At 35.0% G+C, this 27,933-nt stretch overlaps 1 protein-coding gene across 3 annotated transcripts; it reads right to left on the bottom strand.

The window, feature by feature from the left end:
• Positions 1–241: 241 nt before the first annotated feature.
• LOC149806067 (uncharacterized) lies at positions 242–27,656 on the bottom strand. Of its 3 annotated transcripts, none has more exons than XM_089950943.1 (4): positions 27,519–27,656; positions 10,276–12,003; positions 7,479–7,565; positions 242–4,279 (listed from the first exon to the last, which is right to left on the bottom strand). In XM_089950943.1, exons 2-4 carry the CDS (start codon positions 11,819–11,821, stop codon positions 3,867–3,869), a joined length of 2,046 nt encoding a protein of 681 aa, XP_089807069.1. In that variant the 5' UTR covers positions 11,822–12,003; positions 27,519–27,656; the 3' UTR covers positions 242–3,866. The 3 variants fall into 3 exon arrangements, with proteins under 3 accessions (XP_089807069.1, XP_089807071.1, XP_089807070.1); XM_089950945.1 differs by lacking the exon at positions 27,519–27,656 and adding an exon at positions 20,940–21,037; XM_089950944.1 differs by lacking the exon at positions 27,519–27,656 and adding an exon at positions 20,502–20,636.
• Positions 27,657–27,933: the final 277 nt, after the last annotated feature.

Genomic DNA, 27,933 nt, shown 5'->3' with positions numbered 1-27,933 from the left:
ATTTGTTGATAAAAAAAGTCTTATCCGTTTGCAAGTTCGTCTAACTGCCGAGTGTCTATACACCTTTTCAATCCCATGAAGTTTAACTTACTGTGAATTCCACCTAATCATCCTGAAGGATAGTTTCAACGTTCAAAAGGACGGGACAAAATATATCATTTTTACAATTAAAAACATCTTATCTTTCTTACAATTATTTCACATTTAAAAGAAACGATAAAAACACAACAACATAAGTAAATACGAGATATAAATTCTAATTCATTGATATATTAGATAGATAAACAGATAAATTGCAGCTTGTATATTTTGTTCAGTCTTTCATGCTTTTCATCTTTAAATCAATTTCTTGACTATTGCCCTCGTTTAGAGGTGATTTTATATAAGACTACTAGAAGTTCGTCCTTAAATGGTCCCTAAATGCATGTTACGTGTCATATTTACATTAAAATGTTATAACCGTGAAACTTTTTACAGGCTATTGATATCCAACGAATTTGATTTGCACACGCGTGTGTTCACACCTATGAAAAACATACCCGTTTTAAAAACAATAGAAATTAAAGTATGGGACACCGATGTTCAAATAGATCAGTGGTTCCCAAACTTTGTCGGGCCACCGTCCCCTTGGTTCCATAAACTCATTCACAGCGTCCCCTACCTTACACCTTAAAAAGCATTATTCAGAACAGCGGTTTACACGACCCACTAAAGAAGATAATAACAAAATAAATCAACGTGCTTGGAGCGGCCTATCACCACCCCCTTCATCCCATTTGCCTATTAGCGTACCCCTTGGTGTTTCCACAGCCCCCAGGCGGCGGTACCGCCCACTTTGAGAACCACTGAAATAGAGGAATACTACTTTAACACCCTCGCTCGGGTAGGTATTCGAGTTTGCCATCCGATATAAACAGTTGTTTGCTAATGTCGGCATAGCGCACGCCCAGGAATCATCAGTTTGTCTGTGTTTTTGAGGAGACTAGACCCTAATGAATTATGAAACTTTAAGCACAGTATATACTGTTGTTCAGAAGAAAACGATGCCGCAATCGTTATTTATGGATCATTGTTGCGAAATATATGAGTGTTGTCTACGCCTGAATAAACATAGTCTAACTATTTACATCTCAAATGGAATCGTGGGTTTAATTGTACATGCGTAGGGGCCTTCACACACACACACACACACACAACAACAACAACAACAACAACAACGACAACGACAACAACAACAATAACAGCAACAGCAACAAGAACAATAACAACAACAACTAAACACGAATTCTAATTTGAAAGTGTAACAAATCTTAAAACACGGGAGGCTGAATGAATAGTAGGATAAAATAGGCGATTTGGGAAAATAGCAACAGCAAATTGGAACCATAGTTGTCTGCAATTGAGAATTGATGGTCAGGCTAAAGATTTATTTAATGTTTTACATACAAAAGCATTTGAAAAAATCCGCTTACTAGTTTTAGTTTTCTTTGTTTATGTTGTAAATGCATCTTTGTTACAACTCTATGGCATTAAACTAAGAAGAGAAAAGTGCGCGAAAACCATCAAGCTTTGTTAAATCTAACAAATAACATATTTTCATATAATACAAGGTGAACATTTAAAAGGAACTCAGTGTTGTGAACTAAATTCCAAATAGTCCTAAAGGTTTTATCATAAGTCCAAAAGAACAGAGTGTTCCGAATGAATTCTAGTAGTGTTACGAATGAATTCAATCTTGAACGTGCTGATGTGCCAGTAACCTTCAGTGGTCTGATGAGCAAAGCATCTTGATGTATAATTCAAAACGTCCTTGAACCAATTCACAATAATTTCAAACTAGCACTTTAGTCTTAATGTCAATGAGCACTTTGTAATTTAAATGAATAATTTTAATAGATCTCTCTCAACTTAAATCTGAACACAACTAAAACTAAGATCAAAATGAATAAGTCTGATGTTCTTAAAATATAATATACAATCGTGAACAAACATCAGATATGTAGTTTGTTTCTTACAAGCTAACCCTTACAATCGACAACCATGGACAACAAAAATTAAAAGACGCAATATAGATATACACAACTATCATACTCTGTCATGAAAATGGATAGTAATTGCCAAACAATTCAGTGATTTCCATTAGGGAGGAAACCTGGTCTGTAAAAGTTCATATCTGCTATTCAGGTTGTTTGAATTATTTACTAAAGAACTCTTTAAAGAGAACACTTGAAACTGCACAAGAAACACATGTCTTCTTATGTCAACATTCATGACACCATCATGGATTTGACTCATATATACGTGATAATGTCGACACAAAATCAGTTTTCTGATATATCGAGCTATTCAAGATATTCGTCATCGAAAGAAGAACTTAGAGAAAAAAGCAGGAATATAGCGCATAAGCCGAGATAAAACACGCACTATTTATGTGATATAATAAGAGAAGAAACAGACACAAAATTTGTATAAACAGAACAACATCAGATGAAAAACATGATCGAAATGTATAAACTACGTATATGTTTTGCGCTTGATTCAAAACAACAACACTTCGTCCAAAATAGTCTAGTTTGGGGCAATCTGTGACCCATGCTGAGAATCACATTGATTTGACCTAATTATATGATGTCGAACTAAAATAAATACTAAAAATTACATCCCGTCAAAGTTATGAGTAGGGAAGTTAGGCTACGTGCATTAGCTTGAATAATGTAAAAGACATGTGTCTAAAGACTGTTGTAACGGGATATTCGAAAAGATATAATAATAATAATAATAATAATAATAATAATAATAATAATAATAATAATAATAATTTTTTATAAAGTGTCAATGGACGTTGCATGAACGTCATCAATAGTGACGAAGAGAGTGTTGCCCGGATGGTTAGTATTCGGTGTTGTATTAAAGTTCTATCTTGGATGTATGAAGGCGATTTTTTTTCTTCTAGAAAATGAAGAAGGTGAAAGTCAGCAATATCATCCTTACTTTTCAATAGGATGGTTGTCTCCGGAAATATTTGGCCTCCTTGGATTTCTTTCTTTGTGTGTGTTATAAAGCAAGCAAACCTTTCCTGGCTAAGGATCGAATAGTATGAAATAAATCAATATTTTCTCATCTCCTGCAATGCTCATACCTGTTAATGTCTGACACAAAACTACAATGTTCAGATTTTGGTTTGTTTTTTATGATTGTTATTAAACCTCTCGTCGGAACGACGCCTATTCGATTCAGCCACCTGTTCAGGTGTAATTATAAAATAAAACAGGACACATTGTCTGCTAACGTGATAACGATATCTTCCTTCTCGCGCAGTATTTCCAACGACCCTTACATTATCTTCTTGATATCCACGAATTAATGTCGTTTCCAACGGCGACACAAATGCTGCAAGTGCTGAAACTTTATTAGGGTTGGACCATAATTGCTTTTGGGAGCGGAGTTTTTATGAGACTTATTGTGACTGGAAACGTATTTTCCATTGATGTCATTAAACATTTTACCTAAGTCAAATCCTACGTGCGAAACATAACGAAATAAATCTTCATGCAGTGACAAATGTGTGAGCAAGTAAGCCAAAATTATTTCAACGAGATTTGGCAACGTTTAAAATATTCATGTGAAAATAGTTTTGCAATAAATGGAAATCATTTAATTCAACAATTAGCCAAAGTTGACATCTATCATAATGCAAGAATGAATTTGCGAGTGATCCTTGCTTTTAGAAGGTATAGCTAAATTGCATGGGCTTAAATGATGACGATTAGACAGACTCTTTGAATTCGTTTGTTAGCACAATTCCTGACTCTTTGAAGGGCGATATCAATAGTTCATATAACCTTTGCCATGGTATATCTAATATATTATTTGTTTTTTTCTTGAAAGACAATATCTTTATCCAGCTGGTGAATAATGACAGGTATTGCCTTTTTACCAGACTTTTCATTATTGCCTCGAACATTTGTCTCTCTGATGGCCATCTTTCGGTTTACCGCTGTCAGTACTTTTAGAAAGGAACAAGGTGATTGCAAGTTATACTTCTTGACCTCTTCCCACAAGTAGTACAACATCCACGATCCGTCCACATTACTTCTCCACGCAAAATAGCCTGACGGAACAGCATACATGACGAGGCAGTCATTGTTACAGTGTACTAAAGGTCTGTCATCTAATATGTCCCCAAAGCCTTTGGCGTCCATGTCATCTACACTTAGGAGAAGTGGATCGGATTCAGCGTTCTTTACAAGTGGAACTCTATCAATGTTCTTTCCATGATCTGTCAGACAAAGAAATGCAGATGTTAGCTATAAGGAAGCCTCATAAAGCAGGGCTCCTCCCGTAAACCGATATTCTAAGACTTTGCGAATCGGCCAAAAAGTTTGTACAATTGTAATGAACTTGGCTACCCGCTATAAATCTGGTTCACATTTGTGTTGGAAAAGCATATCCTATATCGACTATTGTTTAAAATCGTGTTGCATGTGGCATCTTTAAGATTTTAAATTGTCATGGCAGCTTAAGAAAGACAATTAGCAAATACGAACAAAGAGTTCTTCCTACTCTAAGGCACATGTCCAAAGCCCGTGGTCTAAGAAACACTTATTGATACACTGGAGTTATAAAAGTAGTTTTATTTTCCTTTTGTCGCAAGGAATTTGGATGGAGTGGGACTGGGGGTATGCGTGGTGTGCGGAGGTTGGATTCTAGAACGAAAGCCCACTCAGCTTGTAATATAGCTCTGGTTTAAAATAATACTGCAATTAATTACTTTTGTTGTAAGCTTTATCCAGATTGTTAAAAATGATAGCACTAACTCAGTGCTGGTGCTAAGTATTTCTGGAATACTAAAGACAAAAAACTAAACTCCCACATACATACACACAGAAAACAAAGTTAGCCTTTTCTAGGAATCACATGTCTTGAAGTAGGAGTGGTTATATTAGAAAGATTATTTTCGACTTTATAAGATAGACAACGTATTTATTATTTCAGAGATCCACAGATAAGACGTAAAAATCTAAAGAAGTAAAGTGATAATCAAAAGCAAATTGGTATAAATTGTTGCATGATGCAAACAATATTTAATACAAATCCTTTCCCATTGCAACATCAGTAAACATTTTAAATTACCTGCTGTTCTTCAATGGCTGATGGAGATGCATCACCAAATAGTACAATTCAAACCTATTTAGTTTATTCGGATTTCGTTAGGAAAATCTGGGTTTGCAACATAAATAAGTAAGATTTAAATATGAATCTAAAACTTTTCGAAATATGTACATACCAAAACAGAGAAAATAGGCATCTGACCTTTATTTTCGCCATCGATTTACGGTAGAATGGCGTCCATATACAAGTGTGAACAATATGAAGACATAATGTCTTACAATTAACGTAAGTGTCCTCGCATTTCAATGGAACGTTTGCAGTCGTAATATTACTAAATATTCTAAAATAAATCTGAAACTCTAAAGGGTATTATAATACTTATAATTAATTATACCGAAGGCTACAAGTTTATATCAAGGGGCAGCCCCTTCCGGTAATTATTAACGCTTTAAGGCCTATTTAGTCACCATATCGAGCTCATTCGTTTATGACTGTTGAACAAATTAATTGCAAAGTCGACATTGGAAATTGAATATCGTGACTTGCTGGATTTATCACTTGTGTTATTTTTACCATGTACATTTATTTTTGTCTCTCCCATTGACAGTACGACATTTGAATACATTTTCATTGACCAATACATGGCCATTACAAATTATATGTATATCAGAAAATATGTACTATTTGCCAATTATAATTTGGTGAAATTGTAGAAGAGTTCGGGTAAGGTGTAGTCTTATTAGAAACCCGTTTTCCCCAACATATTAGCACTGAAAACGTTGGAACTCAGTTTGTGTATCCCAACTGAATTCAACAGTCTTTTTAGCAATATACAATCTGCATACCACCCTTGCCACAGTACTGAAAATACTCTTCTAAAAGTAGTTAATGACATTCTCTCTGCGTTTGATAGCGGAAAGATTACAGTCCTCACCCTCCTTGATTTGTCTGCAGCATTTGACACAATAGACCATGATATATTACTTCACCGTCTCCAGCATGTATTTGGCATTCATGATACAGCCTTACTGTGGTTAAATTCCTACTTGGTCAACAGGACACAAATTGTATCTGCAAATGGAATACACTCCAGCCCAGTTGATATATGTTGTGGTGTTCCCCAGGGGTCTCTTCTTGGACCTGTTCTCTTCATGCTATACACTCAGTCGCTCTCAAGTGTCATAGATCATCATCCAGTGTCTCACCAATTGTACGCTGATGACACCCAAATATACAAATCTAGCCACCCAACTGAAGTTGATGCTACCATCCAAGGTGTAGAGAGGTGCATTTCTGATGTGAAATCATGGATGACATGTAACAAACTGCAGATGAATGATGATAAAACTGAGGCCATTCTGATCGCAACACAAAGACTTTCTCATTCACATCCTTTACCTCAAACAATAAATATCAGCAACACCAACATTAAATTTACACAGTCAGTACCAATCCTAGGTGTTACTCTGGACAGTACTCTCACATTGCACCAACATGTCATGAACATATGCAAGGCTGAATATCTTGAGCTAAGACGCATCAGCTCCATTCGCAAATATCTTTCAGCTGATGCCACTAAAACACTTGTTTGTTCATTAGTACTTTCAAGACTGGACTATTGTAACTCAATTATGTCTGGTTTATCTCAATATCTGCTCCAGAAACTTCATAAAGTTCAAAACACAGCTGCTCGGATCACACTCAGAGTACCACGACCAGAGCACACCTCCCCGCTGTTCTGTGCCCTACACTGACTATCCATTCGATCCAGAATCAAACACAAAATTTGTTCTCTGTGCTACGTTTCACTATCGGACTCTAGTCCAACATACCTATCCGACCTCACCCATGTATACACACCAGCAAGATACTTACGCTCCTCTTATGAAAACAAAGTCATATGGACAGCGTTCTTTTGCATACCAGGGCCCAGCAACGTGGAATGAATTGACCAATGAACTTAGACACAAAGACACAGTGATCCCATTCAAGAGTGCTCTCAAAACTCACTTATTTCGACTGCAAGAACAAACTCAAAGACTTAATAATGTTTCCTACCTTAAATATTCTCAGCATGTTTTTTTGTTTTCTAATTTCATGGTGTTTGTTTTTGTAATCATATCATTATATGTTTTTTATGTTTTAGGTGTTGTCTAATGTTGTAAAGCGCTTAGAGCTTCTAAAGATTAGGCGCTATACAAAGTCGTCATTATTATTATATATATATATATATATATATATATATATATATATATATATATATATATATATATATATATATATATATATATATATATATATATACGACACACGAATATCAATGAACTTTTAACGTATCCACCTGTATGTGTCTGGGTATTACTTACGGTGCAAACTGCTGTGGACATCACTGTGCTCCTTGTGGCGCTTGCGCCCATCTACCATTATTTTTATTCCAGAATCAGTTTTAGTACCTGAAATACAATATCTGTAAATTAATCCAATATCTGAAAAGGCATTTGACATTAATCCCATGTAAAACAAAATGATCTCAAAATAATGAATAAACTAGTGCTTGGAGGCTGACTTATTCAAGCAGATACTTTTTTCACTAGGACCTACATTTTGTGCCGCCAACTTGACACGGACTCCAACATCAAAAGTCTTAAAAAATAAACAAATTACTGTCGTAGTCCTGAAAAGCTTTAACAACAGGCAAAATTTAGAAAAAACTAAACATTGATTCTAATTCTTTGTCACATTGTAGTGCTTATTTGCTGATTTTCTATAATTTTCATCATATTTAGGTGTTACAAGGTTTAAAAATTGTGTGCATGGAAAATATAATGGGTTTCAAATAAGATTCGAGTAGTGGAGTGGGGAGGGGTTATGGAAAATGTCAAACAAAGTCAATAAGTCATCCTCTCAGCAGTTGTTTGGTAAAATAAAATCCCAATCTCATATTAGTACTTGTAAATCTCAATATTTCGAAATCCGGCATCTGATAAGACTGATTAGAAATCGTTATCTCTTCCTACGTGCACATATTATAAAAGGAGATTGCATATCATTTCTGATTGCTACAGGTTGAAAAATAATAAAGCGAATGCAGATAAAGCTGCTATTACAAACGCTCTTATCACAAATAGGTCAGGTTCACTGTCTTGTATTCTGCCAAGCCAATCCGTATTAAAATAGTAAGGGACACATGAGCTTCTCTAAATCTTTAATTATCAGGCATTTTACCTTTATCTGGGAATCTTCTTCAAGTGAAAATGTTTATATTCATGGAGTAGAATGCGGCTTTGTTAATGTTTCTCTCCACTGTGTCAACTTGACATCTGACTTTGAGCAGTGTCATAGCAGCGAATCATTTACCTATTGAGGGTATTATTTATTACTAAGCAATGACCTAGCTGGATATAAGGCTGAGGTTCATACTTGTAACAAGCTTGATTTAATCAAAAAGGTGATCCGATTGAGAACTAAATCCCTCATTTATACCCTGCATGTGCCGTTATCATAGCTATGGAATGAAGCTTTCTTTTGAATGATGTTGATTAGGAAATTATTAATGTTTTGATAGATTTATTGTACAGACCTTCGATTAGGCCAATTTTGCCACTTGTATTGATTAATCAATAGATATTAATCACATTGATACTCCTTTTGCTAAAATTTCTCTCTAATATAATCCGGTTGACAATAACAATTACTCGTTGTCAAACATAAGCAAGATCATGAGATCTGTTTCAGAGAGCTATTACCAAAACTGAAGCGAGACAAATACCAGTTTCTTATCTGAAAACTAGGATTCATCTGCGGAAATGGAGACCACCTCAGGTACCCCCTGGTGATGAGTGGTCAGTGAGCAACGAAAATTTGGTCCCGAAGACACATCGACAAGAATATCTTACTCAAGCCAATGAAATTCCCTTGGCTGGTCAATATAGTCTTAAAACGACTTAGTAAAATATCTTGAATCATTTCAGTTGGCTATATAAATTGTAACACAAAACAAACAATAAAAGCAGGAATTGTCTAGATGGGGTTTGATGCTGCAGGAGTACAAGTGTTAACATTAGGCATATCAGAACAAACGCTAATGTGACTGAAGATGCCCTATCTCGTGTATAGAATTATATCTTGCTTTAGTCTGTGTCTTGATAAGACAGCATGCCATTTAAATTTAATTCTTATTGTACCATATGTATATTTTACTACTATGTAAAAGAAAGCTTTATTCCATAAATCTTTCTTTCATTTTTAGAGGAGGTTGAGTGTTTAATCTTTGTCTGAGATGGAGGGTACAGTTTTTGCCAACCTGACAGTTGTAATTTTTCAAAGCTGTTTACCAAATTTTGAGTTCAAGACCTTCCATGTTTAAAAGCTTAGAATGTTATCGAAGCAAACTTGTTGACAATTTCATAGAGTTTTCCTTTAGAAACGACATATCTAGGGAATTCGAATAGTCTATTGTTCGTAAGTGAAATGAAATTAATATTTAAGGAATTTGGTAAACGAAATTATTCATTCATGCTGCCAGATAGATCTGTGGAATCATTTTCAGTTATGTTCAGATATAATTTGAGAGAAATAATTTCTTTAATTTATTAATTGAAATTACAAAGGCCCGTTGTTTGTTGGACTATAACACTGTTTTGGGATTAATAATGACTCAGTCAAAAACATATTGGATTTATCATTGTGGTACATCAACACATTCAAGATTATTGGTACATAAACACACTTTAGACTATTTTAATTTATTTGGAACATTTTACACTTTTAGACTTGTGATAGGACATTTAAGATGTTTTTGGAATTTAATTTACAAAACTGGAAGTGTCTTTTGAATTTTCCCTTTGTATTTGAAGGAAACGAATTGCTGAATTTTATTCGAAGCGTTGGTTTAACTTCCTTTCTGTTACATATCTTAGGACTACAGAGTAGTAACAGTATTTATTCATATTTGTTTAGTTACATATTCTCTTATATAAGAATATTCAGAACTCTATTAAAGATGTAAATGAACCAAATAATAATTTTCGTTCGGTAACTGATATCGCGAGGTTACCTTTGTTATCGATCAAATTGTGATATTCGACTATCATATTTGTTTTCCCGTTTGGCTTAACTTTTTTGCTCACATCAATACGGAAGTTATATTAAAAACAACACCACCTCTGCACGCCTGAATGAAGAACAGCTTCGGTTTTCCTTTGAGACTTGGGCAATTTTCATCGCTGAACATATCCAAAATATCGTTGGTGAAGATATATTGATCATCGGAGCAGTACATAGCATGCTCTTTCTTTCCATTTCTTGGAGTTTCTATCTCGTCGCCATGTGAACTGATGATACACGCAAAGCTATCCATTCTGGAGTGGTCAGCATCTTTTGCGTCTCGCAAGACTTCCAGTGCTGAACGCTTATCCAAATCAAAGAACCGTTTATTCTTTATGAAGAATCCAAGTTTTTGAAGAACCATCGTTGTATTTTTAACATCTACGTTTGCACCATTTCTGGGATCAAGCCTACTAAAGTGTTGATTAACTATAAGAACGGCGTAACCTCTGTGGGGATGCGTAAAGTCGTATAGGTTGGGATCAATACAGTTGTGTGCCACATCCCATATGTTCGCAAAATGTCCTCTTCTGTATGAGTCGTCAACATGTACCTTTAACGAATTTATATGCCCAGGATTTGTTTGTCCAGAATGCACTAAAGTATCGGTTGATACACCAGCTATACCAGAATTATGAACCTCGTAACAAGTCAAAGTTTGAATATGTGGATGACTGGGAATAACACCATGTTCGTGTGTAGTGTTTAAAAGTTTCCGTTGCGTTTGTCGAAACGGGTCAGTCAGAGTTGCTTTTTCTTTTTCTTCGGTTAACGTCTTATAAGAATTTTTTTCTTTTTTCTTCCTTTTTCCTCCTATACAAGAAAATAATTTCTTGATGGAAAAAGCGATGTCTTCTTCATCAGTTACGAAGTATGTATTTACACTGTCATGGTCTTCAGCAACAGTGTCATTGTCATCGTCTCCTGACAATACGCCATCATCATGTTCATACTCATCTGCAACCTTATGATTGCCTTCGTCTCCTGACACTACACAATCAACATGGTCTTCAACAGCTGTGGCATCGTCATTGTCTCCTGACAATACGCGATCAGCATGTTCGTTGTCATCTGCAACCTTATCATTGCCATCGTCTCCTGATACTACACCATCAACATGGTCTTCAACAGCTGTGGCGTCGTCATTGTCTCCTGACACTACGCCATCAGCATGTTCGTTGTCATCTGCAACCTTATCATTGCCATCGTCTCCTGACACTACACCATCAACATGCTCTTCAACAGCTGTGGTGTCGTCATTGTCTCCTGACACTACGCCATCAGCATGTTCATGTTCATATGTAACGTTTTTATTGTAACAGTCTCCAGAGACATTGTCGTAACTATTTTCATTTTCTTCTGGAAATTTACTTTTATGAAGCTCACGAGCTTCTAAAACTTTGGTTCGATCATTGCCATCGACGTCTGAACTTATATCATAATTCCTTCTGTTCGTTCCTATAAATGGTATATTTGCGATTTTCTGAACACACGTATTTGCTTTTGTCTCATGCACTGGGTTTTCCTCTGATAAATTTCCATCGGACTTCGAAAGATTTTCATCATGAATTCCCTCGTCTAGATTCGATTGTCCTTTTTCCATTTCGGGTTTTTGTGCTTGGAGATTCTTTACCCTTTCACTCCAGGACTAACATGACTTGAATCATCGTTTGGTCTTATGTAAACGCTTTAACTCGATATAGATTCACCGATTTGGACCTGTAATGACATACGTATGTCCAATGCTAATTTCTCGTTGTTTTCTTACTCAGCGCGGATTATGATCTGAAACAATAAAATGCATTTAAATTAAATTAAAATCATAGTTGTATTTTTAAAAACTACTAAACAACAACAAAGCTTTATCGTATTGTTCCCGTCATTGAGAGAAAAATGTAAGATATCACACTAAGACATCGACAAATATAAAGCATGACGTGGAGAATATCCTACTTTTAAAACCTTTAAGCCACTTGATAAATATACCTCTATCTATTTATCATAGTTCATCCTGTGTGTTGGTAACACGTGCTACGTGATATGACTTTTCTTGTCTCAATCAGTCTAGTGATTAACAATCACGATGCATTCTATGTCAGAGTAAAATATCCCAGTCACCACCCGTGTGTTATAATTACAAATTATATCATAAATAAGGCTTTTTACAAAGATGTTACAATTAATTCTCCTAGGAATTTTCATTTGGTTCGCTAATGTGATTTAACATCCGAGAATTATACTCAGTTAAAACACATGTTTAAAATATTATAAAATGCACCGTCTTCGATCTATGTATGTATAAAATGTTTGTGTCATAGTCTAATAAGCAGCATATATTGATCAGTAATCCCTGAACGTAAACATTAGCTGATTTAATTACTGAAAATTTTCATTATAATTTATTTATCAAATGACATTTCAAGTCCTTAGAAGGAGAATGAGGATTTTATATTTTCAGTTGTGTAGATAATCTCTAGGTTAAATATGAAGGAACAAAAAGAAATACGTGAAATTTTACATAAATAAATACGTGAAATGATACATAAGTAAATACGTGAAATGATACGTAAGTAAATGCGTGAAATGACACATAAATTTATATAAGAAATTATACGTACGTAAATCCTTGAAATGATGCATAAGTTAATACAAGAAATATACAAAATAAATCCTTGAAATGATAGGTAAGTACATAGATGAAATGATACATACGTTATTACACTAAATGATATCTAAGTAAATGCAATAAATTATATATAATTTAATACATGAAATGATGATACATAAGAAAATAGGTAAAATGACACATAAGTTCATATAAGAAATGGTACGTACGTAAATCATTGAAATGACAGGTTAGTAAATACTTGAAATGATGCATAAGTTAATACAAGAAATGATACAAAAATAAATCCTTGAAATGATAGGTAAGTACATACATGAAATGATACATACGTTAATACATTAAATGATATATAATTAAATGCAATAAATTATACATAATTTAATACATGAAATTATACACACGTAATACATTAAATGATATAATTTAATACATGAAATGATGATACATAAGTAAATATTTTTTGTTTTGAAAATTAAGTACGGTTTACGTCTTTTAGCACTGTTCAGTATGGAGGAGGAAGTAACCTTAAGTATTGGTTAGTGTGGAGGAGGTTAAGCCTCTAAGTACAGATAATATGTGTTTTTAATTTAATTATTTGTTTGTTAGTTTTAATTTCTTTATTCCATTACATGCTATTGTAATGTAGCTTTATTTACTGGATTTGACATTGGCCAGAAAGTCAGTTCGGTTTTGTTTGACCTGACTCTGTTATTGATAAACACCTAACAATAGAAACACTGTATCTAGTTTCTGGCCGTGGTAAACAACTGTTTTTTATTATTCTTTCTCAAATTAAGGTTCATTAAGTGGAATCAAGGCCATACCTGGAGTACGTGATATGAAACATGTGTTTATTGTTACAAACTTCTAAATTTTCTAAAAGGTTGACTCTCATCCGGGAATCTGTTTTGCGTCTTAAACTTGTGGGTAATTGTTGTCTTTATAGAGATTGTTCAGTCGGGCTCCAACCATATGGTGTGGCCAGTTTGAGTTGAGATTTTATTTTATTGAATTTCAAGTGATTCTTTTCCCAGGAAAAACATAAGTGCTCCTATAAAAGTCTTGGATTAAAAATATTTTTGGAAGTTATACTGAATTCAAAAGTGGAACAATATTTTCTGTGATTCAACAAGAAAATGTTGACGTAACAGCATTTCGCAGGTTACAATAGACGTAATCGTCTTTAATTTTGGATTTCATCGGGATTCGAACTCAGTTTCATTCAGGACTTTTAATTACTATCACTTCTATTTCTTAATTCTTGGATTACTTTTGGATTTGATTCGTAAAACCGTAAGTTCTTTTTATTCATTTGTTTACTTGATATTTTAGAAAAATAAATTATTTGTTAAATTTTACAAAGCTTGTTGTCTTCACTCTTTTCTATTACTTTTTGTAAGAGCCTAGACTAATGGGTCAGTATGTAAGGTATGAAGGAGGAAGAGCCTGAACGTATAGGTCAGAATAGAGGTAAAAGAAACTAGAAGTATTGGCCATTATGGAGGAGGAAGGGACTATAGGCATTAGCCAGTACGGAGTTGCACAATTCTTTGAGCATTGGTCAGTATGGAGGAAGAAGAGACTTTAGGCATTGGTTAGTATGGAGGAAGAAGAGACATTAGGCATTGGTTAGTATGGAGGAAGAAGAGACTTTAGACATTGGTTAGTATGGAGGAAGAAGAGACTTTAGACATTGGTTAGTATGGAGGAAGAAGAGACTTTAGGCATTGGTTAGTATGGAGGAAGAAGAGACTTTAGACATTGGTTAGTATGGAGGAAGAAGAGACATTATGCATTGGTTAGTATGGAGGAAGAAAAGACATTAGGCATTAGTTAGTATGGAGGAAGAAGAGACATTAGGCATTGGTTAGTATGGAGGAAGAAGAGACATTAGGCATTGGTTAGTATGGAGGAAGAAGAGACATTAGGCATTGGTTAGTATGGAGGAAGAAGAGACTTTAGGCATTGATTAGTATGGAGGAAGAAGAGACTTTAGGCATTGGTTAGTATGGAGGAAGAAGAGACATTAGGCATTGGTTGGTGTAGAGGATGAAGAGATTTTAGGCTTTGGTTAGTATGGAGGAAGAAGAGATTTTAGGCATTGGTTAGTATGGAGGAAGAAGAGATTTTAGGCATTGGTTAGTATGGAGGAGGAAGTGCCATAACGCATTGGTCACTATCGATGAATAAAAGACTTAAAGTATCGGCCAGTATTGACGTGAAAAAGACTTCAAGTATCTGAGTTAATAAAACTTGAAGTTTCATCAAGGAATTGTCTTCAATTATTTAAGAACTGACATGCTTTCAAAAGGAGACAACAACGTATTTCAATTACTTTATCACGTAAATAACTAACCTTTCTTTTGATATTAAAATTATCACAATTATATGAAGAGCATTGGTATATTTTCTCTCTCAGAAATAAGAAAATTTTCTGCAGTGGATCACTCATCTCGAGATAAATAGTTCGACTGACGGATGATGGATGGATGGATAAGTGGACGAATGGGTGGACAAATCATAAAATTAAGAAAACAATTTTTCATAAATGATTATCAACTTTGAAATATCTAGTTCAACAAATGTCGTCCTTGTTTTAATCGTTTGGGCATCCGTACCAATGATAATTAAGTTAAAAAAAATTTACCTATCGTCATTCTCCAAATAATGATGTAGGATTAATATAATCTCCCTCGATGTGGGCAGGATGGGGAATATAACCTGAGGTGACAAGATGTATGGCATGGACGATTCTTGCCCTGTAACAAGTCCTACTCCTCGAAGTTGTGTTTGCTCTGTTATTTCCACATATTTTAAAAGATTCCTTTTCTCACCTAGTACTTGCTATAGTTTTTGACAAACTTTACAGAGTACAAAATGTCAGTGTACAAGTTTTGGACAAACCTTACAGAGTAAATAATGTCCTTCACGAGTTTCAGACACATTTTACAGAGTACACAATATCAGTGTACGAGTTTTTTGGCAATATTTACATAGTACAGAATGTTGGTGTACGAGCTTTTGGTAATATTTACATAGTACAGAATGTTGGTGTACGAGCTTTTGGTAATATTTACAGAGTACAGAATATCAGTGAACGAGCTTTTGGTAATATTTACATAGTACAGAATGTTGGTGTACGAACTTTTGGTAATATTTACAGAGTACAGAATATCAGTGTACCAGCTTTTGGTAATATTTACATAGTACAGAATGTTGGTGTACGAGCTTTTAGTAATATTTACAAAGTACAGAATGTCAGTGTACCAGCTTTTGGTAATATTTACATAGTACAGAATGTTGGTGTACGAGCTTTTGGTAATATTTACAAAGTACAGAATATCAGTGTACGAGCTTTTGGTAATATTTACATAGTACAGAATGTTGGTGTACGAGCTTTTGGTAATATTTACAAAGTACAGAATGTCAGTGTACCAGCTTTTGGTAATATTTACATAGTACAGAATGTTGGTGTACGAGCTTTTGGTAATATTTATATAGTACAGAATGTTGGCGTACGAGCTTTTTGGTAATATTTACATAGTACAGAATGTTGGTGTACGAGCTTTTGGTAATATTTACAAAGTACAGAATATCAGTGTACGAGCTTTTGGTAATATTTACATAGTACAGAATGTTGGTGTACGAGCTTTTGGTAATATTTACATAGTACGGGATGTTGGTGTACGAGCTTTTGGTAATATTTACATTTTACAGAATGTTGGTGTACGAGCTTTTGGTAATATTTACAAAGTACAGAATATCAGTGTACGAGCTTTTGGTAATATTTATAAAGTACAGACTGTCAGTGTACCAGCTTTTAGCAATATTTACATAGTACAGAATGTTGGTGTACGAGCTTTTGGTAATATTTACATAGTACAGAATGTTGGTGTACGAGCTTTTGGTAATATTTACATAGTACAGAATGTTGGTGTACGAGCTTTTGGTAATATTTACATAGTACAGGATGTTGGTGTACGAGCTTTTGGTAATATTTACAAAGTACAGAATATCAGTGTACGAGCTTTTGGTAATATTTACAAAGTACAGAATGTCAGTGGACCAGCTTTTGGTAATATTTACATAGTACATAATGTTGGTGTACGAGCTTTTGGTAATATTTACAGAGTACAGAATATCAGTGTACGAGCTTTTGGTAATATTTACATAGTACAGAATGTTGGTGTACGAGCTTTTGGTAATATTTACATAGTACAGAATGTTGGTGTACGAGCTTTTGGTAATATTTACATAGTACAGAATGTTGGTGTACGAGCTTTTGGTAATATTTACAAAGTACAGAATATCAGTGTACGAGCTTTTGGTAATATTTACATAGTACAGAATGTTGGTGTACGAGCTTTTGGTAATATTTACAAAGTACAGAATGTCAGTGTACCAGCTTTTGGTAATATTTACATAGTACAGAATGTTGGTGTACGAGCTTTTGGTAATATTTACAGAGTACAGAATATCAGTGTACGAGCTTTTGGTAATATTTACAGAGTACAGAATGTTGGTGTACGAGCTTTGCACATACTTTAAAGAGTACAGAATGTAGTGTATAATTTTTACGTTATCAATGTTCAATCGTGGCATGTGAAGTTATAATTCCTTTGGCAAGATAGATTTATCCAGATCGGAAAACATTGTAATAATTTGGACAGAATTTATGAATAAAAGTATTAAGATTGAAATTGTCTCTAAATTGTGTTAAAAATAATTTTTCATTAAATTATATTGAACGTAATTTTCCACTAAAATATATTGAGGTTAATTTTATTTATTTCTGTACTACAACTGTATACTCTTTTAATCATGATTGCGCTTTTACGAGCAAGTGCAAAACCCCTTTGTACTATTAAATACATTTCTCTTGTATCCAAACGTCAGCAATTTTTAGACTCGGTTGTAAGTTGCCGAAGAGGCGAATTCCTTTTGGATGAGCAAGTTAGAAGATTCACGCGTTTTTTAAAAGCGAATAAGCCGATGAAGCAGAATTGTCTGTCTAATGATGTACCCAGACACAGTCCGTTTCAGTAAGAAAGACGGGAGCCTCGTTCTGATTAGAAATGAATGGACACAAGTACCTAGACGAATGTTCATATTTGGCCGTGAGTTTAGGTTCAAACTTGCGTATTAATTGAGAACAAACTTGCGCAAAATCAGTCGATTCATCGAAAATCAGAAGACTCTGTCTTTCTTTACAGGTAAGCATCGTCTGTGTTGGTAGAATTCTTTAAAGAATATGGACTTTTAATGTTTGAGATTTTCACGGTAAAGCTCAATCTAGACTTGATATTTTCGCAACATTTTTCTGAGTTCTTTCTATTTTATATTATAATGTAAATGGAATGTTTAATTGTTTAAAAGAATTTATATTCATTCGTATTAATGGTATTTATTATTGGAAAAGACGAAATCGCTGCCAACTTCATGTTTAGATTTAATGGGGAAATAAAATATTCTTTAAGTAATGAAGAACAATGTTTTAGTTACCTATTCCAAATTAGTATTCTATTTTAAATTTAGTAAAATACATTTCTTCAAAACACTTGTTGCAATAGATCGCAACTATTGAATGTTATACTCTTCGGCTATCATGAATTTAGTCGAGATTTTATTATCTGTATTATATTCTAAAAGCCAGAAATCATACAAATGCATGAAGTTGGTAAGCTCGAAGAAAAAGTGTAATTTTATGTGCTTTTCTTGTATTTTTAATATAAAGTTTGTATAGATGTATCTTTAGAATGTAGTATATATGTATGTATGTATGTATGTGTGTGTGTGTATATATATATATATATATATATATATATATATATATATATATATATATATATATATATATATATATATATATATATATATATAGACACACACAAAGAGAGACAGAGAGTTTTATCAATATGCACCAGACAGTACGTAAAGTGCTATCCCTGGATTCTATAGAAGAATGCTTGATAATAGTAGGCAGAATTAATATTTAATACAAATAATACTATCATACGGAGATTAAAACCCAGGTCCGCAGGTAAATGGCAACCGTCGCCTTGCCTGCATACTCTAGCCCATATTCCCTCACGACTAAGCACACATCACCAAAAAATGATAATCATTCATCGAGAATCAGAAGACTCTGTCTTTCCTTACAGCGACTCCTCTCGCATTACCATTTTCCCCAAGATGTAGCCGTATCTACACCGTTAGGAGTTACACCTTTTCTTAAGTTATGAGGAAATTCTAATCATAACAAGTACCACTCATCATAACATAATAATAAATAAAGTAAAAAGTCGGGAAAACTCTGGTGGACAAGAAATTATGATCCATGAGCCAGTCGACAATGAATTTCTTTTTAAGACAATGCAAAACCTTGTTAATGCGGGTACTTTTATTATCGGCCTATTAGTAAATATTTGCATGGATCGTGAGTAACGCATCACTCCTAAAATTGGCAGAAAAATATCTCCCAAGAATATATCGTTCAGACCCGAGCAAATCGAAATAATGAAGTGCGGGTAAACGATACTTCATTGGATATATAATCAATTGCATACATGGTCAAACAGTGGTCGGTTTAAATGCCTAAATTGTTTTTATACAGGCATCAAATAATTTCTTTTGTCGTATATTATCAGAATATACTCATAACATTTTTTAAAGTCTTATTACAAACCCGTTTCGTATATCCCGCGTATCTTTATCCTATGATCACTTTTATATGACTCACAAATGGCAAAGATTCCTTAAAAGCAATTATAAATTTAACCCGTTTATTTGAATGTCAGCTGTGATAAACGGCACGTACTCAAAGTTATGTACGTTTTCTTCACGAAGAGACTGTAAAATGGTACCTTTATAACTCATTTATGTTTCTCAAAGTATTTATCTCGAGCGAATTATCCATTCTCATTTTTCTTTTAAAATTTTTGTTCGAAATGAAGAAAGTTTAATTTAATTAAAATGAATGGAAGAAGTTAATAAAACTCTTGCGTAATGTTGTTGTCATGCACATTATTTGCATGTGCTCACTGACACCATGACGTTACAGTCTAATCTTGATTATTACATCGAAGTGATATTGATAACTGTGGCACCTGTCATGTAATTGACCATATGGATAATGCTCTCAATAATGTGTATATACAGATTCGAAATGGATGACGTTTAACGAAATCTATTTCACATGTCAGCTATCATATATAGCAAAATAACATCAACAACGGTAAATAATAATAATAATAATAATAATAATAATAATAATAATAATAATAATATGATCATACTAGAATATGAAAGCATTACAATTCCAAGCATAAAATAATTTAAATGTCTTGATATTTTGCGATAAGGGTGGTACTTAATTATTTTGTGTTTTGTAAGTTGAGCTATGACGTTCCGTATCCATTTCTTAACATTTAAAAAAGTTCAATTCCCAGCTACACTTACGAACATGCTAACTTTGAAATTTCCTGCCTTAGATAATTTTGACAACGCATGACCAGTGTTTGAACAATTAACAAATTATTGTGCTAATATAGACTGGTTGAAATTTACCTTATTCAACAAATTGAATGAACAATCGATTGCTATATTGAAACAATATATTTAGTATATTTCATAAAATATGTATTGTAGATATACTTACCCAAGGCTCTCCACACGTTTGCTTGCTAAGTTGTATTTTGTTGTAAATATAGCTTTCGTTGTCTCTAAGTATTGACATACTTTACACAATGCACCAGCAGGGACGTTTATAAACGTAATCGAAAACGGGTAGTTACCCATTTAATAATGTCACTTACCTGAAGATATTACAATTACGCACTTTTTCCAGGTACAGTATTGTCCTCACCTTTGAAATGAAACTAAATAAGGAACACATTTTTCAATTATGTCATTTCTGACTGTGTTGTTGTTTCATGTTATTGAAACGCACTACTGGCGGTCGTTCTATGGATACTGTATTAAGTAAAATATGCCTAACACTTGGCCGTAGAACCTAAAAGCGGCCCTTCTATTCCATAACTAAACTTACACAATAAGCGCAGATTTCTGACCGCTGTTGTCTTTCCATTAAACCTACCTCAAAACACAGTACAAAAAATATATAGCTTGCTAGTTGGATCGTCTTATTAAACGTAAGTATCACAGATCAATGTACCTTGTTAATTTTAATTTGCTATCCATGTACAACAGAAGAATGTATATTACTGAGTATTTCTAAATAATACAGCTGAATCAGTTATGTAACATAAACCAGGAAGTAGATAAAACGCAATGCATATGTATATTGATTCAAGATATCAGCATCACCTTGGAAACATTACTGCGACATGACCGAATTCGTTCATCAAATTTTTTTAAACATCTAGGGATAGTTGACATGTCTAGATAATATAAGAAAGAGACCAAGGAGCTTCACGCTGCTCGTGTGGGTGATTTTCGCCTTTGATCGTTCATTGTTTAAACTTATTAAAGAAGAATATCTACGTAATCAATCAATGGCTGACAAGCGTTGAATGTAAATGCGTTGTTAAGATGGGTACAGTCGTCAATACATGATTACTTTGTCAATGTATTCTTTACTGACGCCTGGGGATATGCGAGGTGTTTCCCTGATGATTAATCTGACTACACCTAATCTTTACCATATCCAAAACCAGGCACGGCTGCTGCTGCACGTGCCATTTGATGTAACCGGAATGTATGGTTCGGTTTCACGGATATAATTTTGCAATTTTTCGTGTTTTTCATTGAATGACATGTATGCAAAATCAAGCAGTATTCCATAGACGGCATATGTTCTTTGTGTAATCGTTTTATTGCGAGGAAAACATGTTTTCGGCAAAAATGACAAACATTCTGATGTTCAAGGGCTGTTAGAAGACCTGTTGAATGTTGATATTTCAGGAAGAAAAGTGTGTAGTTTAAGAATGACAATTTGATCAGAGATCTCGAACGTTATTTTCTTGTTGTTGTGGGGTTTAACGCCATTTTTCAGCACACGATATGCTATACATAGCGGCCAGTATTAATGGTGGAGGAAGAAAATCCCGGAAAGAACCACCGACCCACGAGAAGCTACTGGATAGCTTTCTCACATACCCACATTGGCCGAATCCAAGACTCGAACCCACGCAGACAGAGGTGAGATGGCAGTGATCCGTAACGGAGAGCGCTTAGGACCACTCGGCCACTAGGGGCCCCTATCGAACGTAAAATTAGCCCATTAAATCCTATTGGTAAAGCAGGGGGCGCTGCGCCTAATTTTCGCATGTGCCCAGGGGATATCAATCTAAAACTTCAAAAAATGACAGCACCGTAATCCAAGCTAATGTGTCTTGGATACAAGTACGATCTGGTTTAAATATCAAACAAATAAAAAGGACCTTACAATGTTTTCTTTCAAACGGTTATAGTAACCTTGGATTCAATTAACAAATTTAAAAAAGGTCTCATACATAGGCACGTACACATTTCCAAGCTATTTCTATCAGGAATGTGAATCGCATTCTTGTGATCTCATCACGATATCTACATACGTTATCTGTTTGTACCTTACAACTCTGACAAATCATTTTTACTCCTACAATTGGCAATTTCGTTATATGTTTAATCTAATTCAAACACTCACGAGGGAAACGTGGAAATATGTATTTGTGCTGCTTACATATGAAGAATACTTATTGTTTAATATTTTTAAAAAAAATATAGATAGTTTTTCCCGATGACGCGGTTTTGTTCATAACACGGATTATATATAACGCTTGTTTTAAAACAAAAATCAAAGCAGATCACGCCTACAAATGTTAATGGTCGTCTGTGCTTGCTGTGTGAAGAAAAAGCCCAGATTCACCTCTTTACATAAAACCTAAATTTACCTTGTTACTAAAAGACCCGAAATTACGTTGTTAAATAAGACAATTCCTGGGGGTTTAAAGAAGGCTGTAAGAGACTCTAATCTTGCATAGATTCATTTGGGGGCATTTTTGGGAATTACCTAGTCGCTGCTTTCATATCAGTCTGCTTCCCTACTCCTGACTCTTCACAATCCTGGCGAAGATCGGATGCCCTCCAAAGCTGCTAAACATGATCCAGTCCTTCCACGGTGGCATGAACCGCACAGTGCAGTACGATGGCTCAACGTCCGACCCCTTCGACATCCCCAGCGGAGTGAAACAGGGTTGCGTCCTTGCCCGCACGCTCTTCGACATCTTATTTGCTGTCCTGCTCAAGCACGCCGTTGGGACGTCCACAGAAGGGATCTACCTGGACACGCGATCAGACGGCAGACTGTTCAACCTGGAACGACTGAAGACAAAGAGAAAAGTGCGTGAAGCACCCATCGGGGACATGCTCTTCGCAGACGATGCTGCTCTAACCACTCACACCGAAGCTGAGCTACAGCGCCTGATAGACCGCTTTGCTAAAGCATGCGATGAGTTTGGGTTGACTATCAGCCTAAAGAAAACAAAGGTGATGGCTGAGGACGCGGAGCCCGCCCCCCAAGCATCATCATCAACAATTACGAACTTGAGGTAGTCAGTAAGCTCACGTACCTTGGCTCTACCATCACGAACAGCCTGTCACTCGATACTGAACTCGACAAGCGGATTGAAAAAGCATCAACAACTCTCTCCAGGTTGTCGCAGAGAGTGTGGAACAACAGCATGCTGACCGTGAACACTAAGATCTCCGTGTACCGTGCCTGCGTGCTAAGCACTCTCCTGTACGCCAATGAAACCTGGACTCTGTACGACTCACAAGAGAAAAGGCTGAGCGCATTTCACATGCGATGCCTCCGACGCATACTCGGGATAACCTAGAGTGATCAAGTAACAAACAATGAGGTGCTTGAATGTGCCAAGATTATCAGCATGGCCACACTCCTCCGCCATCGTCGCATCAGATGGCTGGGCCATGTACGTCGGTAGGATGACGGACTGATCCCCAAAGACCTTTATTCGAACCTTGCTTCTGACAAATGGTTGATCGGACGACCACTTCTCCGCTTCAAGGATGTCTGCGAGCGTGACATGAACGCCCTTGACATCGATGTCTAGACCTGGGAAGAGCTCGCTCTAGACAGATGCAGCTGGTGACACACTGTCATCACTCGTCTGAAAGTCGGCGAGGACAAGCTACGCTTGCTAGCTGATGAGAAGAGATCTCAGAGGAAAAAGAAGCAGCTCCAACCCACACCAGACTCAACTTTCAAGTTCAGCAAGTGCAGCAAGGACTGCCACTCTCGTGTTGGGCTCCACAGCCACTGCAGACTCTGCACAACCACCACCCGGGACATCTCTCACGGGTGCACTTCCATCGTCTCTCGAGACTAACGGATGCCAAACAGTACTTCTTTAAGTCCAAGTTAAGTACACGTCTTAAATCCCTGTACGATAGCAAAGAGTTGTTTATAAAAAGGAATGGACCTTCGAAGAGCTGTTGTCTGAATACTGTATCACAAGGAGTATTATCCCCAAGAAGGTTTTATAATTTCAGGGGAATAATGGTCTAAAAGGTCGAGGTCATTCGGTGGAATCTATTTATTGCATAACAACAAGTAATTGTGGTAGTTACTCGATACTACTAGCAGCGGCATTTTGGAATTGGTTATTTCAGGCTGGTTATCTTGTTCTAAAATGATTTTCACAGAAATTATACTAAAAGATTGATACAGGGAGGATAATGAAAGGAAGAGTTTATTTTTACACAGTCACACCATCTCATAATGCAGGACAATTTGAACTAAAGACAGCTCGTTGAGACGTTATCTCATCAACATTCCAACCTACCTCTGTAATCAACGCATTCAATTAGCTACACAAAAGAGAGTTTTACTAAACCGAGTTCCCAGGTGTCCCTGCTTTGCGTGAAGTCGTGGGACATGTCGTAATTGCTGAATGAGCAAGTTATGTTTTGTTTGTGTATTTTAAATTTCAAAGCAAACCTACCGTGGAAAAAATGATTAGGCTATGATATATATAGCAAGTTAAAATACGAGAGCGTGTCTTAGTTCAGACGATGACATAGCATCTACAAGAGGACACTGTGACTGTGTTTAGCTCTTCATCCAACAAATACCTTGTATACTAAAAGAATATCCAATTTTATAATTGAATGCGTTTCTATGCATGACAGTAAAGGTTTTTGTCCCAAAGTATATTCTTTCATCTGTTCGATATAAACATTTTTTTTTCAGAAATGTTCGACGTGTGTCTCTAATGTGCATGGTGGTTCTTAGAAAGTTAAATATACAAATACACACACACACACAAACACGTGTGCGTGGTGTGTTGGTGTTGGTGTGTTGGTGGGTGTGGTTAATGGCCACAGTTGATAGTTTCGTGCGAGTATCATCATTGTTATGAATTCAAGATTTGGTGTTGTTACACATGCTTTCGACATGTCGCACTTTGCGTATGTATGCTATATTCGTCTTACCCTCAGTGACGTCTAACTAGAAATGGGGTCAACATCAGTGAATAGTCCATACCTGCATTGCTTTCATCCTGCAAGGGCTTTCTTTGGCGCCTCGGTTGTTTAATAGTTCGATAATTATTAGTCAATTTGTATTTCTGATATTTATTTATTTTTTTTGTTTTCTGTCAAAGGTAAATAAGTGTATCTTCATGACGTACTCTCCGTCATTGATTAACTTTTAATATTCGGTAATACGTTATTTATTCAACCTAGATATCACATTTATTTTTATGTAATATGAAAGACGGTGAGGAAATTCGAACAGTAACTTTAAGATGCGTAATAATGAGTGTGCTTCATCTTATCGATTTTTTAATGTGAGTGATATTTGGAGACGACGAGGATTTACGACTCCAATTTTTCAATTTGAAATATAAGTGAAGTCCTACAGTTACATTACCAGTTTTATCAAGGAACGTGTAGTCTAGGTTTTATGATAAATTTGTTTAATCGGCATGGACTTTTCACGTGAATTTGCAAAAATCTTCTTCGTAAAAGGGAACTATTTTTGAAAAATAATTGTTCTCGTGATATACGTGCATGCGTCAATGAAAAACTCACGTAAACTTTAACATTAAGATTGAATAATTAGCCTACAGAGTCACATTTCATTTTCAACTTTCTGTTTCAATAATAGAATATATTTTATCGAAATTGGTTTTATATTATCGTTATTCAATCTTGATCTAATAAGGGAATCAAAGCCAACAGTATAGTTGTATTTCATATTTTATTAGTTTATTTAATTGATGCATTTAAAGATGTAAGGTCACATTCGTTGATTTATTTATTTAAATGTCAGACTTTTTAAAATCCTGATTTTTGACATCGATTATTGTGAACCGTTGATATGTTAAATTACATCTATTTTTGCTTATCCAGCATAGTTATTTGCTTTCGATTTTTGATTCTAAGGAAACATTCATATAATGCATGTACATAAATAGGAACGTGTATGTGATCTTTGTTCATATATATGTTTTTGGTCGAATGTTTTGGGTTCATTCGTGCATTTCCATGTATCGCCTTCAAATTTACTTCATTTAGTACGAATGGTCGCTTAGATACGATTAATGTATTCCCTTTTGCTGTACAATTATATAAGACTGAGTACTCCTTTAACTGTACAATTAGGTAAAATTTAGTACTCCATTTACTGTACAATTAGGTAAAATTGAGTACTCTATTTTACTCTATAATTAGGTAAAATTGAGTACTCCCTTTTACTGTAGAATTAGTTAAGACTGTATATTTCTTTTCTTTACAATTAAGTAAGATTGAGTACTCCCTTTTACGTACAGTCATTCCTGCAAACATTTGCATATTTGTAATGTGTATGTTCTTTTGTCTTTCTTGTCATGTCTGTAAATATCCCTTAGGAGGAAATAGGTGAAATAAACAAATTCCTTCAATGTTACAAGAATGATATGGTTTATATACTAAGTTCATCTGTTTGCTGGATCTTGAAGTGTGGAATTAAATACACGGAAAATATATTTATTTTCGCAGCACAATTTCGATTATCAAACTGCTGACACCAAAATCAGTTGGTTGTTATCTATTGTTGACAGAGGCACAAGTAGTATATGGGGACATGTACAACAATATTTTATAAGCTTGTGCATAATAATTTGTAATATTTTAAGTAAACAACAGGAATGGGGGCATATCATGATTATGCTACAGTATGTCGATGAGATTTAAAATCATTTCGATTATCCTGAAAATAGTCTTCGACACTCTAATTGAACTTTAGTCATGTGCAAGAACTTCCGTTTTCCATAAAACTTCAGTCTGAGTCAATCGCATGTGATTGCATGTACCCAATGAACTAAGGTATGTAAGTACATGATTTACCTATAGAAACCTACTCAGACAGAATATACTCTATTTGACAACATTGTGATATTTATCTGACCTAGGCGACATCATGTGACGAGGAAAACAATGTGCCACATATGGCACACTAATGATCGAATTTGTCTACATCTACCTCTAAAAGTAGATATTTCTGGAAAGTCACTATGCTAGTATACGTAAATTTATGATGTAATATTTACAAATTTGTTAAGTTGTCCGTGAAATCTAGAAGCTAGGATGAATAAGTGTATTTTAAATAAAAACAGTATAGTGCAACACTTGCCTTATCATCTATTGCTTAATTACCCATTATACAAACCATTTACATCCCCCGTTGATCGGTAACCTTCGTATAGTATCCTCACCATCTCATCGTTTGGGTTTATGTACTTATCGCTTGTTGGTAATAAACCTCTTTCGACACATAAATCTTTATCATATAATCATTTTTGGCGCTGTATAGCCCTACAATGTTGGTGCGCCATACAACTCAATCAAACAAACAGCTATGGGTGAGTAATCGCGAGCAACGGATACATTTTCACGTTCAGTTATCTGCCTTAGACCATCTAAAATCTAGGTTTATAATTTATACCACTGTATCACTGCTTCAGCTTCGTAAGTTTGAAAACCTTTAAGGGAAAAACAACAGAAATTAGTTTTGACCCTTTGACCTCCATCTTTACTCTTGCCATTGACTGTATTTGGGAAACAATGTAGCAAGTCTGCTTCAG

Source organism: Sinohyriopsis cumingii, chromosome 2 (genome assembly GCF_028554795.1).
Source record: "Sinohyriopsis cumingii isolate HCF-2022 chromosome 2, ASM2855479v2, whole genome shotgun sequence".
NCBI classification, from domain to species: domain Eukaryota; kingdom Metazoa; phylum Mollusca; class Bivalvia; order Unionida; family Unionidae; genus Sinohyriopsis; species Sinohyriopsis cumingii.
The sequence above is the reverse complement of the archived record's forward strand: the minus strand, read 5'-3'. Positions and strand labels throughout refer to the sequence as shown.

What these genes read in the sequence shown, in the direction of transcription:
- LOC149806067 (XM_089950943.1), bottom strand. Translation starts at nt 11,821, where the DNA reads ATGGAAAAAGGACAATCGAATCTAGACGAGGGAATTCATGATGAAAAT. An exon ending in CTTCATTCAGGCGTGCAGAG is followed by an intron (nt 7,566 to 10,275) that starts GTGGTGTTGTTT and finishes ATTGTATTTCAG; the next exon opens with GTACTAAAACTGATTCTGGA. An exon ending in TGTCCACAGCAGTTTGCACC is followed by an intron (nt 4,280 to 7,478) that starts GTAAGTAATACC and finishes TTTGTCTGACAG; the next exon opens with ATCATGGAAAGAACATTGAT.